General features: G+C 41.1%; 1 protein-coding gene across 1 annotated transcript in view; it reads left to right on the plus strand.

Moving 5' to 3' along the window:
• E2F7 (E2F transcription factor 7) overlaps nucleotides 1–6,584 on the plus strand; it is a 29,210-nt gene extending 22,626 nt beyond the window's left edge. The window contains exons 9-12 of the mRNA XM_061206362.1: nucleotides 74–587; nucleotides 1,994–2,249; nucleotides 3,858–4,279; nucleotides 6,414–6,584. Of these exons, the coding sequence (XP_061062345.1) occupies nucleotides 74–587; nucleotides 1,994–2,249; nucleotides 3,858–4,279; nucleotides 6,414–6,584 (1,363 nt within the window). The remainder of the gene's footprint in view (nucleotides 1–73; nucleotides 588–1,993; nucleotides 2,250–3,857; nucleotides 4,280–6,413) is intronic.
• Nucleotides 6,585–24,566: the final 17,982 nt, after the last annotated feature.

Consider the following 24,566-nt stretch of genomic DNA (forward strand, 5'->3'; position numbering starts at 1 on the left):
TTTAGGAAAGCAGAGTCAGGAGTTGGTAGAATGTGGTAACTGGATGGGCCCCACTCTGTTTCTTTTATTCCAGGGCAGAAGCTTTTGCCAATCAGAGAGCGATACCTCCATCAAGCAGCCTGGAGGCCGCTGCTCCTTTCCCCGGCCTCTCTGTTGACTCAGAATACTGTGTTAATGCCTTGGCCCACCCAGTACTTTCCGTGGCTCCAACGGACTTGCAGGCCTTCTCTGCCCAGAATGGTCTGAACGGACAAGGAGGTGTCTCCCTCGCCTCTGCCGCCTTGGACGCGGAGAGCCTGAAGCCAGCTCTGCTGGCCGGCCAGCCCCTGGTGTACGTGCCCTCCACCTCGCTGTTCATGCTGTGTGGGAGCCTGCAAGAGCCGCCGTCCCCGGGGTCGGGGTCGGGGTCAGGGTCCGGGTCCGATAGGGACAGCAGGGGCTCGGAAGGCACAGCAGAGCGGTCAGCCACGCCCTCAGTTCAGAAGCGCCTAGGGGAGGAGAGGAAGCCCCAGGAGGAGGAGGAGCCAGCCACGAAGAGACAAAGCAGGGACTGCAAAGACGGCCCCCTCTCCCTCGTCATGCCCAAGGTAAGGGGTTCAGGCGGACGTGCTAGCTGACGGCCCGTCGACCCGTAGTTCCTTCCCAATAGAGACACACAGATAAGCTACTGAGTCTGGAATAGAAAGTAGTGCATGTGTCACCTGTATAATTAAGCCCAGGACCGGCTGTCCCAAATAATCTTGCCATGAAGCAGTACTGTAATAAAAGTGATTTTTATAAAAATCACACTTTGCATAAAACGCTAAAAAGTATAAAGGGTTGGGGCTTCCCTGGTGGCGCAGTGGTTGAGAATCTGCCTGCCAATGCAGGGGACACAGGTTCAAGCCCTGGTCTGGGAAGATCCCACATGCCGCGGGGCAACTAGGCCCGTGAGCCACAACTACTGAGCCTGCGCGTCTGGAGCCTGTGCTCCGCAACAAGAGAGGCCGCGATAGTGAGAGGCCCGCGCACCGCGATGAAGAGTGGCCCCCACTTGCCGCAACTAGAGAAAGCCCTCGCACAGAAACGAAGACCCAACACAGCCATAAATAAATAAATAAAAAGTATAAAGGGAAAAAAACCTACCCATAATCCCACCACATAGAGGCAATCACTGTCAACATGTTTGTATATTCTTTCCCAGTCTTTTTTGCTATACTTTTTTTTTTAACACGTTGATGAAATAATCATCTTAATCCAGCGTGCATCTGAGGTCCACAGTCAGGAATGTAGGTGCCGTTTGGCTCTCAGTGTCTATGTCAGTGCTCGCGTCACTGCTCAGAGAGCCCGTTCCCCTAGCCACAAAATGAAAAGAACAAAAATCTGAGCTGTCCACAGTAGCCTTTCAGAGGTTAATGAGATATGACTGGTAAAACTCTCAGAAAGCAGAAGCACTCTCCCTGCAGCCGTTTGTAGAGGATCAGTGAGGCACACCTCATGGAAATCAGTCCGTTAATTAAGACCCTTCCTCCTCTATGCCTTCCTCCTGCCAGAATGAATTTTTCTAATTTTGTATATAGCCTGGGGTTGCAAAACAGAAGGAAAAGACTGACTGGTATACCTATATATACGTGTCTTAGATAACCAAGACAGCTTTGGGTCAGCCCTGCAATTCTTATCAAGCCCTAAAAGACTGCAGCATCAACACCCTTTATGTGTTCCAGCTCAGAAATTTATTTCACAGTCTAAACACCATACCCAGTTTCCCATTATTAAATTCTCCATCGTTTCTGTGCTTAAGAAATCATAAGCCTACAGAAGCCCGTGACGTGACAGTGATCTTCAGGCCATTCCTATAAATATGACAGAAACAACTGACATACACAAATCAGGGTGGCACACAGCTGTGTCTGACCTTTTTGTTTATGTGTTAGCTATTTGGAGAAAGCTGTTATTATAATTTACTGCTGGGATTTTGACTTGCTTTTCTGGTTCCTGGTTGGGTTGTGCCTAGAAACCCTCAGATTCCACAGACATTGCCTCTTCCAAGACCGTGGATAAAAGGGGACCTGCACCCCATGAAGACATTCACATGAATGGACAACTTTCTGCGGCAAAGGAGGTTTCGGGAAAGGCTACAGCAGACTGCTTCATTTCTTCTGAGTGGGGAAATCCTTCTAGAAATACAGAGATAGAAAAGCCTTCGAAAGAAAATGAAAGCACCAAAGAGCCCTCTTTGCTGCAGTATCTTTATGTGCAGTCGCCAGCAGGTAAGGGATGTCATGTCTTCGAGTCCCTTGGGGTACTCGGGCCATAAATTTGATGTTTAAATTTTTGTTCATGTCACCCGACCAAGCTGGTGCATTGATGAGCTGCCTCCTCTGAGTCATTTCACTCCTAGCCCCTTGCTTGCTCCATCGACGAAATGAAGGCAGAGGCTGCTTTCACTTTCACCAACCTCACGGGTAAGGAGAAAACAGTTAGGGCAGGTAATTTATTTTTAATGCATTCAACTTTACTTGGTAAAAAAAGCACAATGAATTCAAAAGATGATTCTGTTTTCATAATTCAGCTGAATCTGGCAGTGGTTCAGTTTAACAATATGAACGTCCTGGCCACCATGTGCAGCTCACATGCTGATCTCTTAAATATCCAGGAGTGCTGACATGCCCCTGTGGTCGAGTGCAGGGCTGGAGTGAGAGGGCTGGACAGTAAAACCACTTATTATCTGCGTGAACTTAAGTATTCAGCCCTCCTCATTGGTAAAACAGCAATAATAAGAGCACCTGCTTCATGGGGGTGCTGTGAAAATTGGATTAAATTTAATAAGATAATACATCTAAAGCACTTAGAATAATAGTGCCTGATGCTTAGTAAGACTCAATAAATGCCCTTACTCTTGAAATAAAGCTGAAATATAACAGATACCTAATTTTTAAAATATGCATTGTGTACATGAAGCTGCTCTCTTGCAAAGAGACTTAAAGTGATTTTCTTCAATTCCTTGTTCCCATCACAGGTTAGGTAGGTGTTTGTTATTACTCATTTATCTAGAAAACATTCTTTATTCCTTTAGCAAATATTTTGTGAGGGCTTCGTCTAAGCACGCTACTCAGTGTTGCTGATACCTTAATAAATAAAAAAAACAGACCCGGCTTCTTCAGAATGAAAATGACAGCCCAGCATAGGCATCAGTAGCTTTTTCTGGGCCATGGGCCCTTGGACACTATGGTGAAGGTTGTGGATTCCTCCTCAGGATGTTTACAAATGCAGAGAATTAAATACATAGGATTACAGAGGAAGCCAATTATATAGAAATCCAGTTAGAAAAGGAATTATTTTAAATTATAGTAATAAAAAGATCTGACAGCAAGTGCAGGCCTCGCATAACTTCAAAGTTGTGGGGACCGTTAGACTCTTCAGACATCTACCATCGTGGTAACATTACATGAATACATCCTGTGCTTTTTACTAGTGATAAAGTCAAGGTACTGTTCATTCTGTTGTGATTTGTTGCCCGCGGTCTTAATTGAGGGAAATATAAATTTCTGTTAGAAGTTTGTAAAAAGGAAGCTATCATTGTTCCCAACCAAGTTCACTTTCCTCCTCAATTTGGATTCAGTGGAGCTCATGTTAGTAAAGTCTCTCAGGAGACTCAAGCATCCACCAAACTGTCACATAGGTAACTGTGGGAATTCGGCGGTGGCCACTGTGGCAAGGAGGCGGTGCGGGGCTGGGAGAGCACAGAGGGGGTGGCCGGGCTGCGGCGTGAGGGTTGATTGACAGTGGGCTCCCGTTTGAAAGGACCCTGAGGGGTGGGAGCTTGGATGGTGTCTTCACATTGCCCTGACTTTCACCTTTTTCTGCTTCTCTTCCAGGATTAAATGGTTTCAGTGTGCTCTTATCTGGCAATCAGACCCCCCGCGCTGTGGGACCGTCTTCAGGTCAGCTGCCGCCGCTCAGTGTTCCATGCATGGTCTTGCCATCGCCGACGCTGGGCCCTTTTCCTGTTCTCTATTCACCCACGATGCCCGGGCCGGTGTCCTCTGCTCCCAGGGCTCTCCCAAGCACGGGACCTGTGAATCTTGGCTTGCCTGGCCTCGGATCAAGAGCTCATCTTCTCATCGGCCCTGCTGCCCTGGTTAGTCCAAAATCATCGACGCTCCCCTCCGCAGATGCTCAGCTTCAGGGTCCACACTCACTTAACCTGAGTCCGGTGATGTCAAGATCACACAGCATCATCCAGCCCGAGTCCCCCGTTTACGGAGGACATCCAGCCTCTGTGGTAAAATTACAACAGGTGAGTCCTGAGGTTCATTTCCGCTCCGCACGAGAAGGAGAATCACTCCGTGATAGCATTCGCCTGCGTTTAATCAGATTTTAGTCAAACAACCGTAGGACAGGGGTTCTACATCAGATTCTATCTGGCTTCCACTGTAGACCCAGAGGTATCTGCTTAGTTCATAAAGCATGGAGACAGAAGGTGGGAGATCCTGTGCTTTAAAGGCAAAACTCGTTTTAGGTGTCAATCTGTTTCTTAGAATCAGAAGGAACTTATTTAAAGCATAGTTCCTGGGGATTTTTGATGCACGCTGAATATTCAGATGATTTCTCCAAGCTCTCATTTCATTAGGTCCATAACGGAGACCATCCTGAATTTTAATTGTGCAGCTACAGAAACAATCAAGGGAAACGAAAGTCTTGATACTAGCTCAAAGATTTTTAGCGTCTATCATTTCATAAAATGCACTGTTTAGGAGGCAATGGCTATATATTAATATATCCATTGTTTCCTTGATGTGTATATATATACATACTCAAAATCGATACAGATGTACATAGATAAATGTCTGTAATCGATATAAATTAATCAGTACTTTATTTGCCTCCCCCAACTCCATCTGTAGTTCAGTCAGTGAGCATTTGTTGAATTCCTGTTATGCATTAGGCATTGTTCAGAGCAATTATTTCTCTCCCAGAGAAAGAGTTACGTTGTGGCCAAAAGTATTTTAGATAAGTAATTCAGGGGCTCAAAAGTTTGTTAGACATTGAAATATACATGTTAGTTTTTAAACAAGGAGATTATAATATAGCATATGCTTCCTGATCACCAGTTATGTGCCAGGCACTGACCTAGGCAGTAAAGATATAACAGTAAACAGGATAATGGTTCCTGCCCTTTTAGGGCACATTAAAGGGATAAATATTTAACTTGAGAGGATAAATATTAGCAAGTAAACAAAAAGAGCAAAGACACATGCACATACTACTTGCCTGGCATGATCTAAAGTGCTTTATTAATATCATCTCCTTTAATTGTTACAACCCTGCTAAGTTGGTACTTTTATCGTCCCCATCTATGGATGAAGAAACTGAGGGATAAACTGGTTAAGTCATTTGCCCGAGGTCACACAGCTAGTTATGGCAGAGCCCAAACCCTGGCTGCAGGTGTCAGTGCCACACTTGTGACCTCTTCGCTAGGCTGTCTTTCTGCACACAGAATAAATCAGCTAATTTCCAGCTGTGGTAAGCGTTGTGAAGGAGATACACTGGAGGAGTGTGACAGAGAAGCAAAGAGGATGGAACACCTGCATGGGGATCACAGCGACACAGGTCAAGAGGGGGCTCCTACACTGTTAGTGGGAATGTAAGTTGGTGCAGCCACTATGGAAGACAGTGTGGAGATTCCTCAGAAAACTAAAAATAGAATTACCCTATGATCCTGCAATCCCACTCCTGGGCATATATCCAGACAAAACTAGAATTCAGAAAGATACATGCACCCCTATGTTCATAGCAGCACTGTTCACAATAGCCAAGACATGGCAACAACCTAAATGTCCACTGACAGATGAGTGGGTAAGAAGATGTGGTACATATATACAGTGGAATACTACTCAGCCATAAAAAAGAATGAAATAATGCCATTTACAGCAACATGGATGCAACTAGAGATGATCATACTAAGTGAAGTAAGTCAGAAATAGAAAGACAAATACCATATGATATCACTTATATGTGGAATCTAAAATATGGCACAAATGAACCTATCTATAAAATAGAAACAGACTCACAGACATAGAGAACAGACTGGTGGTTGCCAAGGGGGAGGGCAGGACTGGGAGTTTGGGATCAGCAGATGTGAACTATTATATGTAGGATGGATAAACAACAAGGTCCTACTGTATAGCACAGGGAATTATATTCAATATCCTGTGATCAACCATAATGGAAAAGAATATAAAAAACGAACGTCTGTATGTGTATAACTGAGTCACTTTGCTGTACAGCAGAGATTGGCACAATATTGTAAATCAACTATACTTCAATTAAGAAAAGAAAAAAAAAAAGAGGGGGCTTCCAGTTCAGAGATTGGGTACAATTTGACTTCACTTCTGTTTTTATGTACTCTTTTTTTTTCTTCTCTATTTTAGTCACCAGTTCCAGTGACCCCCAAGAGCATCCGACGCACACATCGAGAGACGTTTTTCAAGACGCCTGGCAGCCTCGGGGACCCTGTCCTTAGGAGAAGAGAAAGGAATCAATCACGAAACACCAGCTCAGCACAGAGGAGGCTCGAAATCCCCAGCGGCGGGGCCGACTAACCTGAAGCTTTGCCCAGCAGGGGTGGGATGGAGGTGCCTGAATTTCCCTGTGTTACAGGTCATGCATGTCCTAATGGTGAATGGAAACTAGAATGCAAACCATCCGGTCTTCAGCATGCATCCTTCCTCTCTCCTGCATCCCCTGGTTCTAATGTTAACTATCCATCTTCAGGAAACATCTATTTTCCTGAAAGTAATTGTTCCTAATTGTGCATTTCTTACCAGTTAGAGCCTAGACTCTGTGCGTGGTGTCACAGTGGAAGCACCAACTGACTGTTGTGGTTTTCACTCAAGAATCATCTTATTGCTGGAAGGAGATCTGAACAGCCTCCTGGAGCCTTGTGGTTTTTCTAAAGTTGGGGGGTGGCCCGTCTAGCACTTAACTGGGTTGAGCGTTCTTGACGTGTATTCCCACTCACCCCGAGTAGATCTGTGGTGAGAGAAACTTCCTTTCTGCAGTTTGAAAAAGCTACTGCTTCCTTCGGCTTCATCAGGAAGCCAACTTCAGTTTGAATCCTATGGTATTATTTATTTTTTTCCTGAAGTGGGATTTAGTGCAAGAAGTTTACAACGACAGCAAAACACATGTTTTTCAGGGTATGACGACTTGAATGTTTGTACTTTTTTCCTATAATTTGCCCTGCACTTACTTTACAACCTAGTAATAATGTGGATAAGTGTATATACATGACGGAATGTCAAGACCAAAATAACTGTGAAGACACACCTTGCTATAATGAACTGTGCTAGCCTGAGCTGGGCCTGAGAATTAAGATGAACTCTAGCAGCCAGATGGCTGCTTCTCAATAACTGTGTGAACGGTGAGGTTTTACTGTTCGTTTGTAAAAAAAAAAAAAAAAAAATCCTACTATGTTCAGTTTCCTTCACTACATGCCCTTGTGGTTTTTTAAATTTAAATGTTAACTGTAGAACGTCAGGTATGGGATGTCTTCTAGCAATTGCTGTTTATTGAATAAATCAGGATGGTAGAAAGGAATTATATGGAAAATTGGAACCTAGTTGGGACCTTTTAGTAGAATTCTGAAGAGTGACAGTGTAGAAATTGATGTAGGACAATAGGTGATACTTTATTTTTTTTCTTTTACTTTTTTTTCTTCGTGTTGGGAAGATTAAGAGGGAAAACGGACACATTGATGTTCAGAATCCAAGAATATTCAAATCAGAGTTATTTTTCGTAGAACTGCAAAATAAGAACAGAGAGTGCAGGGGATCGTTGTTCTAGCATAAATATAATTCTGGAAACTTACCAGTATCCCTTTGTTAAACCATATTACTTTAGGGTTTCATTAAGTAGCCAAACTAGATCTTTGTATGCCTAGATGTATTATTTACCTCGTCTCTTCAGAGTAAATGGCTTCCTCCTTCCCTCCCTCCCTCCCTTCATTTTTCCCTCCTTTCCTTCATTCCTTCCTTTCTTTATTCCTCTCTCCTTTTTTATACTTCTTAGCTGTGGAATCTTGGTGTAGGATTTTATTTTATTTTTTGGACCCAAGAAAATGTTATATGAAAGAATAAAAATATTAATTTAAGAGACTCTGGGAGTCTGAATAAAGTAGCTTTATATTAACTACAGGATAATATTAGCCTTATCACCCCCACAAGATTTTTGAAAACTTGAGCTAGGTAGCCAGATTAAATAAATTTGCTATTATATAAAATTTTTATCAACACTAAACTTTTAAAGTTTACAAGATGGTATTTTTTTCCCCCTTGTTCACAGTCTTCTCTAGAGTTAAACTGATAAAAAATGTGATTCTCATCATCAGCTAATCTAATTGCATGGTAACGATTACCCTGAACTAATATGATGGGTTCCCTATCGAAACAAAAATATGCCTTTTTCAAGTAGATTATAAGACACATGGCATATAAATCTACACAGGATACATGCATTTTAAATATATCATGCTTCAGACCTTCCACAAAATATTTTCACTTGAGAGGTCTATATTTAGATGAAAACACAGACCGATTTTCCCCTTGCTGTTCTTGGATGCCCGCCACTTTAACTTCTCTGCTATCCTTTTTTTTTTTTTTTTTTTTTTAATTCTGTTCATGATATGACCACATAAACCTCAGAGGATTCACAGTTCTTGAGGGGTGTTAAGAAACAAACCCATAAATGAGATTATGATTCTGTGACCATACTTAGCAATAGAAAACCAAGAGCAGGTTCCTTTTGTATTCAGTCCCCACTTCTTCATGTGTCTTTGTGATGTGTAGAAATAATAATGCAGTGGTTGTTTCTGTCGGGAATATGAATCTGTTTGTTACAGAGCAACTGATGGTAGTGGAGAGCTGAGCTAGACTTGGATATTAGGGGTGGTGAAGAAGCCGTGGCAATCTTGAGTCTATCATTGTATAATTTCGTAAAAGAAAAAAAAAAAAAAAAAGATTGTCCGCGATCCTGCTAAGGAAATGCAGCTTCGAGTCAGCACTGAGGGAGGTGTGTGTGTGCCCTACACTGTCCGGGGTTTGTGAAACCCTTTCATCCTGGTACAAGAGTTGGGGGTATAACTTTTATACTTGAATCTACCTACCAAGTTTACATTTCTCAGTTCCTTTTTGTAAGGTGCTATTTCTGTATTTAAATAACTTTTTTCCCAGTGTAAAGCTGCTTTCTGCTTTATCTTATTGCACTGCTAGTTTTGTGTAGGTATTAATTTTATTGCTGCTTACTGCTTTTTTTTGTATCACTTAGCCCTGCTCTTTCTTCTAATGGCTATATTATCTATATAATTTTTTCCTTTAGCAAAGTATTAAGCTTTATAAAATAGCAATAAAAGTTAATTCATTTTAACAAGAGTTGTTGGTTGTGTTTGTTGGGCTTTCTGTGGGTACCGATTTCAGTAAAACCATTCACCGTTGCAGAACAGGCAACCAGACCTTCATAAACCCAAGTCAGATCCTTTTGCTGAGCCCTTCCAGTGGTTCCCAAATGCCAAAACTTACTGTATCAGAATCACGTGGGAGCTTGGGAGGGTTGAGGGACTATACTGTTGAGCTTTTGATTTCTACCAGAGAGAGGATCACTGGGGGTTTGGAGCTTCCAGATGACTCTGAAGCTTCACCAATGTAAGAATCACAGGTGAGACTACCTCCTGATTTCTCATGTTACCTGCAAGGTTAAATGCTTCTCAGTCTAGCAAATGCCCACCTGTAGTTCAAAGCCAGATTCTACTGTTAACCCTCACTTGTAAATGAACCTCCACGCTGACCTACTCTGACTTTCCTTAGCTCGTATGATCTCCGGAGTCCATTAGAGGTTGCATTGTTGTCAGTCTCCCCTGCTAAATTGTCAGGTGCTGGGGAAACAGCTTTGAAACCCCAGCATCAAGCCTGGCACTTGGGGCTCTGGAAGCCCCCAAAATGGTGAATGGAGGGACTGTAGGACCTGCCGCAACAGGGCTCGCCCCTCTGCCAGCCTTCAGTTACATTCAACACATCACTTCTTGTCCCAGTCTTTAGCCTTCATCTTACAGACGTGTCTAAGATAACCAGGATAGATTTGCTTCTACACACACGCCAGGATTAGGATTTTACCAGCCTATATTTAGTGGCATGTTACGTTATAACAAGGCCCTGCTGTATTGCAGGCACCTACCAATATCTTCTCACACATGCCCGTCTTGGTTGTCTTTAACAGTGTAAAGGGTACATTGAACAAGCAGAACTCATGGGGTAATCGTGGAAGCAAGCTGGTCTTGTCTCCCAGTGTCCCTTTAAGCCTGGTCAGTGGGGGTAATGCACTAACCCTTGTAGGAACATGAGGTCAGGTGCTGTGACCTCCTTGTTACTGTAAATAACAGAAGTTCTATAGTCATTTTAAGTTAAGACAGTCTCGGTTCACGATGCAGAATGAACATTTAAAACTTCTGCCACTGGGGCTCGCTGTAGCCTGGTCGCCGATGATGGTCCTTTGTCTTTTCTCTGCGGGGCGTCTCTCCTCTCCCAGTGAGCTGGCCTAGATTTCTGTGCCCAGCAAGGTCAAAGCGGGGGCAGTGGGAGAGGTAAAGGCCGCAGCATATCAACGGTTTAACAGGCACTGTCGTGAGCAGGCTTCTCATACGGTGGGGCTGGCAGAGGTTGGAGCTCTTTTGTGTGGACAGTTCCTCAGAAGCCTCAGCTTGGGAACACTTGCCTGAACTTTCTGTGCTGCAGGCAGTTCATTTTCCTCCAGCTGATATTCTCCCTCAGTCTCTGGTTTTCCTGCATCCACTCCAGATAGCCTACTGGGCAGGATTTAGAACAGCCCCGGGCTGGCTCTATCTGCCGTCTTAGCCCACATCCAGTGCTCTTTGCCCTGATTCTTGGAGAGAAGGCCCAGCCAAACTCACGCAGCCTCCCCCCTCCCTACCAAAGCTGCCATCCCACCCAGATCCCCCGGGGCCAGAGTCATACAAGAGAACGCGTCTCAACTGCAGGCAAGAGGTGAGGCGAGCAACACCCCACAGCTCCCCTTAGTGGCTCTAGGGAGGCCTCCCTAGAGCCACAGGTGAAGAACCACAGCATAACTCTCCACAAAATCCATTTCTATTTCCATTTGCTCAACCCTTTCAAGGCTCTTTCAAGGCCTTGTGGGTAAAGGGGTTCCATAGTGTGTAACTGGTTTGCAAAACCTCCTTGATCAATTTTTTGGAATGCAACTATAATTTGCTGCTGCGGCCAAGCTCACCATTTAACATCCTGTTAAAATAGTTATAACCTTCCACTGTCCAAGATTTGCATCTTCCTAGATGATTGTTATGGCACTTAATATCTCATCCTTAAGAAATTAATTTTTGATAGCTATTAATGTTTTTACTATTAAGATCGGTTTGATTTGTTCAATGCCCTTTCTGTCCTGCAAATGCTTCTGAAATGAAGAAATCATCCCTGAAGCTACAATAGTTTTCTTCTTTTCATTCTCTCATATCTAAACCCTTTTTTGTAAATAGCACAATGGTAGCCTTCAGTTTGATTGGCTCTTCTATACAAGCAGCCGGTCTTTCCCCAACTGTGCCCTGAAGAACTCAACTGCTGATAGATATTAGGAGTCAAAAATGGGTAATTTTGGTAAAACAAAATGAAATAGTTAATTTTTTACTACAGGATTTATTAGAGGTTGAAATTTGCAAGAGGAAATAAAATACAAATTCTTTAAACCTGGTTTGATAGCGGGACCACTTTTCTTCTTAGCATCTTACAAGATGTTCATCTTACAAGGCTCAGCAGAAGTTACTTTGAGAATCAATGAATTAATCTACCAAATAACCCTCTAAAACTTTCTTAGTCTTTACCGGAAAGAAAAAGGACATTAGCTTCTTAATGTCAGAGACCATGGGTGCTTTATATCTGTATTCACAATGCCTGCCACAAAATGTGCGCCCAATAAAAAAATGGGTGATGAGTTAGCACAAATACAGTTAACGCTTGAATGACGTGGGCATTAGGCACGTTGACACTCCATGCAGTTGAAAACCCATGTATAACTTACAGTCTGCCCCTTACCCTCCATATTTGATGTTCTTCCTCATCCTGGTTCTGCATCCACAGATTGAACCAACCCCAGATCGTGTAGTAGTACTCTAGTATTTATTTTTGAAAAAAAAAAAAGTGTAAAAGTGGATCCGCACAGTTCAAACCTGTGTTAAGGGTCGACTGTACATAATTTTTAAAAAACCTTTAGAGGACTTTTTCATTGCATGGTTATACATATATTATTTATTTAATAAATCATTGTGGTATAGAGCTTGGGGTTTTCTTCGTTTAGAAGAATGGCATCTACTATGCCATCAATGCTTATAAAACCGATTGAGTTGTGAAAATCCTGCTTTTAACTTTCAGTGGCATCCCATGCAGCATTTTCTGATACTTTTAGCATGCCTTTCCAGTCCCCTCACAGTCTGGTCCCAACTTGGCTTCCCAGCTATGCTAGATATTGTCTACTGACCCTCAGCATTCATTCCCACTCCCTTTCTGAGCTCTTTATCACAGGGTCTGGGAGGCTGGGAACTACATTCCCAGATCCCCTTGCTACCAGGTTCTAGATGTGATCCTGTCAGTTAAATACACTCATGCAGGATTTGGTAGAGAGAAAGGAAGCTGAAGTTGTTCTTCCTCTTACACTATAGTAACAGATGGCATCAGGCTGAGTTTTGTACCAGCCATAATTTATTCTACTGTCCAGTCAAAGACTATGTACCAGCTGTGATACTGGCAGTGGTTTCACACTGTTCTCAACCATTGTGAGGAAACAGCATCCCCCAACCTCTGGGTAGCAGCCGTGGTGACGTGATGTAAACACTGCACAACAACCCCCTACTTCGGTTCCCTCCCTTCCAGCAATTTTGTAAGCACCTAATTCTCTCCGTTAAAACCTTCCTACTAGAAATACCTAGAGTGTTTTCTAAATCCTCCCACAACCCATCCTCTGTCGATCACTCCACTCTCAGTGCCCTTCATATTCTTTTCTGCATCCATGCCTTTGCACCAGCCATCCTCTCTTCCTAAAATGCCCTCCTCCCAACCCCATTTCTCTTTCTCTACTGGGCTATCTCATATGCATTTTCCAAAATCCAGTTTAAATTCCCCTACCTTGGGAAGAATGAATTGTTTTCCCCACCACGGTGGGAGATCCTCCAAAGCAGGACTTGAGTTTTTCTCATCTAGTGCCTAGCACTGTGCCCAATGAGTATGTGAATAAATGGTCAACCAAGCTGAAGAATACATAATAGGGTACCCTAAGTTATCAAGGTAGCTATAGCTTCATATGCAAGGTTCACATGAAAATAGCGAGTACAGTAAACAGCAGCTTCTCACCAGCATCAATATTCGCATAGCTCTACCTACCCCACCAAAATCATGCTAATCATTTATTCACTCCATAAACATTTATTGTTACTATGAAAATGGCAATAGTCTTTGGGGGGGGTGCATTTTTCTCTCCCTTCCTTTATCTCTCTTTGATAATGGTAGAGAATTATAGAAATGTAGAGTTCAAAAGGACCTTGAAAATTCATATTCACTGTATTTTACAGAGGGGAAATGGAAGGGGCTTAAGTGACTTGGCCTGGATTACACTGCTACTTAACCACAAAGCTGGACCAGAACACAAGCCTCCCAATAACCCAGTCCAGCACCCTTGTCCTATGCCATGCCAGTTATCAAGTGAAGGCAAAAACTTCTAACAAGTTGTTGAAGGAGACATCCATACAAATCTATCCAATTTTCAGGATGTATGAATTTTATAGACTCACAAACTTGGGTGTGCAGAAAGTTGTGACTTTATTCCTCAGGCGGTCCTCTCTTTACACAGCAAGCTGAAACTGTGCAAAGCAATCTTAACACCTGACCTGGGTTTTGAGAAATGCATATGAGATTGCCAGGTAGAGAAACAGAGGTGGGGGGAGGGGCAGAAGGAATGGCTGGTGCAAAGGCATGGATGCATAATTACAATTGTTCTGTGATCCTTAAACATTTTAATCAAAACATTAAAAACTTTCTTACTGTTGACTATAAATATTTAGGGAAATGAAAAAGTAGTAAAACTAATATTGATTTAGTATGTAATTTAAAACATTAGAAACATTGAGAATTAAAGTGTTTTATTTCTTTATAAATAAAAATTTATCAAGAATAGTTTGGGGACTTCCCTGGTGGCACAGTGGTTAAGAATCCGCCTGCCAATGCAGGGGACACGGGTTCGAGCCCTGGTCCGGGAAGATCCCACATGCCACGGAGCAACTAAGTCTGTGTGCCACAACTACTGAGCCTGCGCTCTAGAGCTCGCGAGCCACAACCACTGAGCTCGCGTGTCTAGAGTCCGTGTTCCGCAACAAGAGAAGCCACCGCAATGAGAAGCCTGCGCGCCGCAACGAAGAGTAGCGCCCACTGTCCGCAACTAGAGAAAGCCCACTTGCAGCAACGAAGACCCAACACAGCCAAAAATAAATAAATAAATTTATATTAAAAAAAAAAGAATAGCTTGAACAGCGCCTAACTTCTCATCCTATAAATTACAGTGAGTACTGATCATCTTTTCTATGTCTTGACGGATTATTATACTTCTTAAGTTTGAGTCAGCTTCCAAATTTTATCCTTTGCACTTTCAATTTCATGAAATATCTCTATGAGATCATTTAATGTGGCATTTTTGCAGGCATCACTCTCTCTGGGGGCATCTATATCCTTTTCATCCCAATCACTTTCCTCACTTACATTGATAAATTCACCTTCATTAAGTTCTTCTAACTGTATATCTATAGTCTCTCAAATGGTGGCACGGTCTACATCCTCACTATCAATTTTTTCTTTCTAACTACATTTATATTCAGTTCAAATTTCACCTCCAGCATTATCGGTTTTTTTCTTTCTTTGCTTCACTTTCATCTTTTTTGGCCAATTCTTTCTTTCCAGTATTGATTTTATTAAAATATCATGTGTTTGCATCACTGGGAAACCCAGAGGCAACATGACTACATGCCTTTCTGTCTGTATGAACAGACTTTGTGCATGAACAACAGACTTTGAAAGAACTGACGTGATTGGTCATTGGTCACAACGGGATCTGTTATTTATGTAGTGATTTGTGGACTGAAACAGCGAAGTTGATACTTTTATCCAGTTACACACAGTTAATATATCACATCAGAGTAACTGGAATTTGAACCATGTTTATGTAACTAAACCATGGTAACTGACATGCGTGCATATCAGAACTGTGCAAAGCAAGGACTGCTTGTGTATATTCTGTGATCAAAATTAATATCTATTTGAAGGTTTAAAGACTTAAACATAAGACATCACACCATAAAACTACTAGAAGAGATCATAGGCAAAACATTCTCTGACATAAATTGTACCAACGTTTTCTTAGGTCAGTCTCCCAAGGCAATAGAAATAAAAACAAAAATAAACAAACGGGACCTAATGAAACTTAAAATCTTTTGCACAGCAAAGGAAACCGTAAACAAAACAAAGAGACAACCTATGGAATGGGAGAAAATATTTGCAAACGATGCAACTGACAAAGGCTTAATTTCCAAAATACACAAACAGCTCATACAATGCAACAACAAAAAAACAAACAACCCAGTCAAAAAATGGGCAGAAGACCTAAATAGACATTTCTCCAAAGGAGACATACAGATGGCCAAACAGGCATATGAAAAGATGCTCAACATCACTAATTATTAGAGAAACGCAAATCAAAACAATGACGTATCACTTCACAATGGTCAGAGTGGCCATCACTAAAAAGTCTACAAATAGCAAATGCTGGAGAGGATGTGGAGAAAAGGGAACCCTTCTACACTGTTGGTGGGAATGTAAGTTGGTGCAGCCACTATAGAAAACAGTATGGCGGTTCCTCAAAAAACTAAAAATAGAATTACCATATGATCCAGCAATCCCACTCCTGGGCATATACCCCAACAAAACTATAATTCAAAAAGATACATGCATCCCTATGTTCATAGCAGCACTATTCACAATAGCCAAGACCTGGAAACAACCTAAATGTCCATCAACAGATGAATGGATAAAGATGTGGTATATATATACAATGGAATACCACTCAGCCATTAAAAAAAAAATGAAATAATGCTATTTGCAACAACATGGATGGAACTAGAGATTATCACACTAAGTGAAGTAAGTCAGAAAGAAAAGACAAATACCATATGATATCACTTATATGTGGAATCTAAAATATGATACAAATGAACTTATCTACAAAATAGAAACAGACCCACAGACATAGAGTAGACTTGTGGTTGCCAAGGGGGAGGGGGGCAGGGGAGGGATGGATTGGGAGTTTGGGATCAGCAGATGCAAACCATTGTATATAGGATGGATAAACAATAAGGTCCTACTGTATAGCACAAGGAACTATATTCAATATCCTGAGATAAACCACAATGGAAAAGAATGTGTATACACATATAACTGAATCACTTTGTTGTACAGCAAAAATTAACACAACATTGTAAATCAACTATACTTCAATAAAAAAATAATTTCTATTTTAATCTCTCATTCTACCTTATGGCAGAAATTAATCTCAGTCAATTTGGAATAATATCAGTCAATTCAGCACACTCCCCATTCCTCAACATACACTTCCTGCCACTCTCTAGAAGCAGTACTTGTAGTGACAAGTATTTAAAAACATAATTCAAACAGGCTCAAACAATAAGGGGCCTGGTTTGCTTACATCATTAAAAGCACAGAGGTAGGACCATGATTCAAGCTCATTTTCACTTCAATTCCTTTGGTTCTGCCTTACTCCACATGCCAGTGTTATCCACAGGCTTCAGCAATTACATTTCCACTCAAGCCAAGTTCAAAGGAAGAGAAAAACAACGTGTTGGAAGTTCTTCCAAAGGAGTAAGAAAAGACTTTCTCAGAGTTCCCCCAGAAAAATCTCTCCTCAGTTCTTATTGGCTCAAATTTTATTGCAAGTCCATTTCTAGACCGATTACTGACAAGGGATGTAGGATTACCTTTATTCCATTTACACCTATATTTGGAACTGAAACATATGGGCTCTGTAGGGGAAGGGTTGACACCTGAACAAAATTGGGTTCTAGTAGAATGGGAAAAGCAGGAAGTAGCAATAGCAATTTCACTACAGCCCATGGCATCAGGGCATCAGGAAGGATACATGGGTTCTCAGTCCTTATCTGTTCAAATTGACATCAGCTCAGCTGTACATTTTTCCTTCCAATCTTTGGTCCTTATTACCCTTTTGATACCAAGTCCACTCCCACCCCCGGCATTCCCTGCTGGGCCTTTTTCATCCAACCCCAAGGCATCTCCAAGTCTGCTGGTTCTCAATCCCATGTTCACCACACCACTCACAGCCCCTAGGAAAACCTAGTTTTCTAGGATGATGATCTTTCATCTGCTTTGAGCACAACTCAGAGGCCCAGGAGAGTCTTGTGAAGCTGTCTCTGATTCTCTCTGCCAAGATAGTTTCAGGAAGACTGGGCCACAGTGTCATTTTTTGTTGAGTCTGCCCCTTTGGAGCCACCATTTGTAAAGCTTCAACTTGGTATGCAAAAGCAATTAGCTTTTCGACCCTGCAAGGCCATTCTGGTGAAGTGTTTCAATCATTTAGAGGGCATAAGTCTTAGAGAAACTCTTGTCTTATACACAGAGATACATATATAGGTGTTTATCATTCCATTGTTTGTAACAGCAAAAAGCTATAAATGAACTAAAGTTCCAACAACATGGATAAAATGTGATCTATACATTATCTCATGCTACTACTGAATTCTTTAAATGAAACAACCAGATCTATATGCATCAACACGGATACAACTAAAACATATAATGCTGAGTGGAAAAAGTTGTAGAAAGATATATACATTTTACATCACGTATATTTTTAAAGCACTTTGTAACAAATATATGAAAGAATAGCCACAAAGAAAATATACTAACATCAGGATAGGGTTAATTCTAAAAAGTTAGGGGTTTAGAAGGGGAATGAGATGGGATTACTGGAGGTGCTTCACCTGCACCTACAATGTTTTATTTCTCTTTGTGACAAAGGGATCTGAGGGAATATGGCAAACGTTAACAGCTGGTAATTTGGGGATATAAGCACGTCTTTGTGATATTAATCTCTATACTTTTCTGTATGTTGGAAATATTTTATAATTCTAAAATTAAAATAGCTATTTTAATTTAATAATTTTAGAAAATGATTACCATCTGTTGCTGTAAATCAATGGTTCCTAGAGTTGGGGTTTTTATGGCTGTGGGGGGCTTGTACTATCTGTCAGAATATCTGCTGCCTCTTCCTGGACCAAGTCTGTACTTTGTCACCGTGTTGAACTCAGCAGAGGCCATGAACTTACTTTTTCCAAAGAAATGTAGATGGAAGTGATGCATGTCCCTGGGAGCAGGAGTTTTAAGAGAATGCTCATGACTTTCTATGCCACGATCCAGCTGTCCGAGAGAGGGGCTGCTCTGTCATGGTCTTAAGCAAGGAGCAGAGACACAGCCGACCTGCAATGAATGTATAGCGTGAGCAGAAATAAAACTTGCTCTCAAATCACTGAGATTTGGGCTTGTTTACTACCTCAGCCTATTCAGGCTATTCTAACTGGCACAATTTAAAAAGCACTATAAGTGAGACACCAACATGGCATGGGCTTTCAAAATCAATACTGACATCTCTTAGCACCATATTTCTTTTTTTTTTTTTCAGTGAAGAAGACATTACAGCAAAATAAGGAAGAGTTATTTAAGGTCAGCAAATTTAACACTTTGCAAACTTAACAATGCCCCCCTCTGCCCCCACTACCACGGTCCTATTTGGCATCAGACTTATGGAAAGCTTCATCATAGACTGGCTTTTGGGATAAACCAGTGATTTCAACCTGGGATGTGCAAAGACTTTGCAAGGGATATATATATATTAAAATAATTTAAAGGGAATACGTTTCCCTTGTATCTTCAAATTCCATTTATATTTGTTTCCAAATTTGATAATCTTGGTAATTTCTAAAACTGATAAACTTGATAGCCCTGGTAATCTCTGGCCAGCTGTTATGCTGGTATAACTGTGATGCTGTGTCATGTTGTTTTGTGTTGTATTGTTATAGTACTCTGGTCCCGTCTCCCCTTTTTCCCATTAAAAAAGAAGAGCTTTGGGGGCTCCCCTGGTGGCGCAGTGGTTAAGAATCTGCCTGCCAGTTCAGGGGACACTGGGTTTGAGCCCTGGTCCGGGAAGATCCCACATGCCGCGGAGCAACTAAGCCCATGCGCCAAAAGTACTGATCCTGTGCTCTAGAGCCCACGAGCCACAACTACTGAACCCACACGCGCTCTAGAGCCCGTGCTCCGCAACAAGAGAAGCCACTGCAATGAGAAGCCCGTGCACCGCAATGAAGAGTAGCCCCTGCTCGCCGCAACTAGAGAAAGCCCGCGGGCAGCAAGGAAGACCCAACACAGCCAAAAATAATAAATAAATAAATTTTTTTAAAAAAGGAGAAGAGCTTGGGGAGTTCCCTGGAGGTCCAGTGGTTAGAAATCAATGGTGCGCCCCCGCCCCCCAAAAAAGAGCTTAATTCCCACACAACCAAAGGCTACAAAGGTGCACTGTTTGGGATACAGGTATCTATGGGACACCCATCACAGGGACAATTTTAAATACTGGTATCTGTGCTGAGAAAGTAAATGATTCTAATGACTGGGTTTCTAATCCTTTTGTGGGTCAGGTAGCTTCCAATTCTTTTGTTCTTAATAGCATTGAACCAAACTAAGCCAGATGCCCACTGATCATTAAAAAATATACCTTGAAAGAGTACTAGGTTATATTTAGCAAGTAACTTAGAAATCATTCAAAAAATTGAGTTACATTGCCTAATAAAAGTTCTTCCAGTCCCATTACTTACTGCTGTGAATGAAAGTTTCTTGAGGCTTAAAACTAGAAAAAATGATAAAAACAGATAATATGGATGCTGACCAGTCTCTCATGCTAGCAATAATGAATATTCATCATAAATAATTGAACTAATTTTTTTAAATCCCTATATTTCTAAGATATAAATTTCCAAATAAAACACTACTTTTTATTTTTTATAATTGTTGATCAACATTTATATTTGTTTTTTTAAAATAATTATTATTATTTTAAAATTAATTAATTTATTTTTGACTGTGTTGGGTCTTCGTTTCTGTGCGAGGGCTTTCTCTAGTTGCGGCAAGCGGGGGCCACTCTTCATCGCGGTGCGCGGGCCTCTCACTATCGCGGCCTCTCTTGTTGCGGAGCACAGGCTCCAGACGCGCAGGCTCAGTAGTTGTGGCTCACGGGCTTAGCTGCTCCGCGGCATGTGGGATCTTCCCAGACCAGGGTTTGAACCCGTGTCCCCTGCATTGGCAGGCAGATTTTCAACCACTGTGCCACCAGGGAAGCCCCTTATGTTTGTTTTTAATCAATTGTACATGTAAAAAATATAGATAACTAAAGCCTACAGTCACAGAAATATTTTGTAATTTAAATTCTAATTTACATACTTATTTCTTTACAGAGAAACATATATAAAACTTCATATATATAGCATTTTATATATATAACATTGTATCTTATATATAAGATATGTATGCATAAAACATTACAATATAAGTCTTTTGGGGAAGTGAAATTCAAATACAAGTTTAAGGAGAAAAAGAATTGTGTGAAAATTATTCATTAAAAATTTTTTGCTCATGTAATATTACAATGGTTGATGGTGTACATCAAATCCCTTTGGCATTTAGCTTCCATTGTATACATTTAAAGGAGTGTTACAGCAGTTTTATTTTAAAATGTCGATTTCCACAACCACAGGAAAATCTATTCCTTACAACCATTCAAACTTATAATTTAAAAATTTACATACAAACTTAAAAGTGTACTTGAATTTTTCAAAATTATTCTAAGGGATACAGACCACTACCATATTCCCAGAGATGGACCCTCTCTCAGGCCCATCCTTCACCCTTCATCTCCCAGTAGGCTCCCAGCATTGTCCACATGGTGGCAGTAGTGTCTGTGCAGAAGGACGGATTTCCAAATCTAGATGACTTCTAAATCATTCCCATATTTCATTTTCAATCAACATGTTAAATAAACAGTGTACATATAGCATTAGAACAATAAAATGTCCACTGTGACTTACCGCTGCTGAATTTTAAAATATTTCATTAAATTTTCCAGTCATGTAACAAATAAGTTGTAGTTATAACTACCAGAGCTATGTAAATCTCTTTTCACCCACCTGGGAATGACCTGGACATTAAATTCATTTTTTACACTCCTCTCTGCTTTTCTCTGCCCCGCTGCTTACACAGTCTCTGGCCACCCCCCAGCTTCAGTTGCTAAGCAACTAAGAGAGCTTCCTTGTTTTTGAACACTAACCATTAACTGCCCTCATTTTCTCTAATGAGAACATGGCTGCAGCCCAAAAATTACCTCCTTTTCCTGAAAAACAGAGCAGGATGCTTATGACTTATGCTAATAGTAAAGCAAATCACATCTCAATAGATAAGTGCAGGAAAAGGAAACCCAGAATGTTTGAGCAACTCTGAACACAATACCCAAACACTGTGCTAATGAGGGTTCAGTTTGCCTTATTTTTAAAAATCATGATATTATTAAGCACCTATTATATGCTAGGTACTGTGCTAAGTGCTTCACACTTATTATCTCTTTTAATCTTCAATATATTATTTCTTTTAATACTCAACCCTATTTTTTGAAGGTTTTTACAACACTGGACAGAGTAACTTTATAAGATTCAGTTGAGTGCAAGGTACATTGTTTTTTTTTTAGAAAGGACTATTGCCAAAAGGGAGGAAGGAATAGGAAACTTTGACAGGTAACCATTCACCAGTCATTCTTAGGCAAATCTGTTTTTTTTAATTTTTATTTTTATTTTCATTTTTCAGATCGGAAAGCTGAGACCCATAGAAGTTAAATGACTTGCCTAAGTCACAGAGCCAACAAATGGCAGATTTAGATTCTGTCTGACTTTTACACCATTATGGCACACTGCCTCTTGCTCATATTAGGTTCAGAATGTGACAGGAATTACTATCTTAGCTCATTAATTCATAAAATGATGCACTTTTTCCAACATGTAAAAGTATGATGAGAATTTCAGTAGTAAAGCTCTAGCAGGCTCTTCTCTATACACAAATGGAATGTTCTCAGTCCCTGTGTGAGCAGAGTTAAACTAACCCAAGTTTAAACTTTTCCTTGCCACTCGTATAACCTGAGAAAGGGAGAAAGTCACCTCCTCACATAAGACTCAGTTTCTCCTCTATAAAAAAAAAAAAAGCATCTATTGCATAGAGGTGATTTGAAAATTAATGTTGTATGTTCAGCAGGATATGTTAAACTGTTGCAACACATGGACTCCCAAATGTATAACAGCTCAAACAGTACAGGAGCTTCCTTCTCACTCTCACTTTAGCTCAAGGCGGGCGTGCCTCTTCGGCAGCACACCTCTCCTTCAAGGTAGCAGGTTGCTAGCAGTTGCGCTACCTTCAATAAATGACTTTCAAGATCACCCTGGGCATCAGCTCCATCCAGGTAAGCTAGACAGGGGAAGAGTTGGAGAAGCAAGTTTGAGAGGCTTTGTAAAGTCACTGGAGGTGGGATACCTCACTTCCAGTCACATTCCATCTGCTGGAGCTCAGGCACATAGATGCAGCCATCTGTAAGAGCCTGGGGATGGAACCTGGCTGAAGGCCCAAGAAGAAAAGGACCTTGAATTCGGGGAACATCTCAATCTCTGCCAAGGGATCATGTTTCTGTGACCATTTCTTACCACACACAGAGTAAGAGTTGAGTAAATGTTAGTTTCTTCTCTCCCTCCCTTCTTTCTTTCTTTCTTTTTTTTTTTTAGCAGTAGTTTTTTTTTTTTTTTTATGGAAGGGGATTTTCTTTATTTTTTTTAATTTTATTTAATTAATTAATTAATTAATTTATGGCTGTGTTGGGTCTTCATTTCTGTGCGAGGGCTTTCTCTAGTTGCGGCAAGTGGGGGCCACTCTTCATCGCGGTGCATGGGCCTCTCATTATCGTGGCCTCTCTTGTTGCGGAGCACAGGCTCCAGACGCGCAGGCTCAGTAGTTGTGGCTCACGGGCCTAGTTGCTCCGTGGCATGTGGGATCTTCCCAGACCAGGGCTCGAACCCGTGTCCCCTGCATTGGCAGGCAGATTCTCAACCACTGCGCCACCAGGGAAGCCCCCTTCTTTCTTGCTTGCTTTTATTTTTCTCTTTCTATCATCCATTCATCTATATAGAAAATATTTCTCATATAAGACATAACCATTCATTGTAGTGTGATAACGCTTCGATTGACATTAAAACAGTAAAGTAGCGATGAGATGATTTTTATAGTAAACAACTTTTTGTCAAGCGGGAATCTAAGTCTTCTCAATAAACATTAGCTGTTTTCGTTATGATTATGATTTCCTCTTTTTTAAGTTGTCATTGCCTATAAAATACTTGATCTACTAAGTCACAAAATAAAGAAATATTTGAAACAATACTGGATCCTCCATGTTTCACTTTGTAAATATTCTAGAATATTGTACGTTCTCAGAGTTGGAAGGGCCTCTCAAGGTCAATTTGACAAATATCCTCAGTTCAGAGGTGAGAAAAATAAAGTGTAAAGTGAGGTGATATGCCCCAAATCCCACAGCTAGTCCATGGCAGGGCTGGGGCTTTGCACATCTAGTCAAGCTCTTATCAGTGATCAAGAAATGGTTGTAAATATTGAAGAGGTGCATGCAAAGCTCTTTAAGAACCCAGAGGAGCTTAACAGAAATGTAGAAACAATCCTGATTTCCTCAGAAGGCTGATGTTAAAATGCCAATTTTATCTAGAATCAACATCATTTTGGGTTGAAGTCATTTATCAAATTAGCTAAATAATTTCAAGGCAAGAAAAAAAAATTAGGAGAATTGATGGAGGGATAAAGTGAGAACTGGGGAAGGTCCAGACCAGGGTGTGAGGAGGGGTTTTGAAGGACAAACCTAAGTGAAGCAGAAGATATTTGCATGGGGGAGGGATTGGGGGTGGGGTGGGGGAAGGGCTTCAGCTGCCAAGAACCAGCATAAAGCCTTTGAACATCTCAGACAGAGGGTTTTTTAACCTTATTTATTAAGAGTTTATATAGCAAAAAAACAAAAACAAAAACAAAAACAAAAAACTCAGAAGGCGGATGGTGAGAGCTTATATAGCAAAAAAACTCAGAAGGCAGATAGCAGAACATTTTAAAGATGAGCAAGTTAATGCACAGAGAGCAAAAATGACTTGCCAAAAGAAATAGCAGAGCTGGGATTTGAACCTGGTCTTTGGACTCTGAATCCATTAAACTTTCAACTCACATATGCTATAGGAAAGGGAGCATTGAGTTACCAAAGACAAACTTCATTCACTTCATGAATTCACTGTTACAGGCCATTGGTAG

This window comes from Eubalaena glacialis, chromosome 11, assembly GCF_028564815.1.
Source record: "Eubalaena glacialis isolate mEubGla1 chromosome 11, mEubGla1.1.hap2.+ XY, whole genome shotgun sequence".
In the NCBI taxonomy this organism is placed as follows: Eukaryota; Metazoa; Chordata; class Mammalia; order Artiodactyla; family Balaenidae; genus Eubalaena; species Eubalaena glacialis.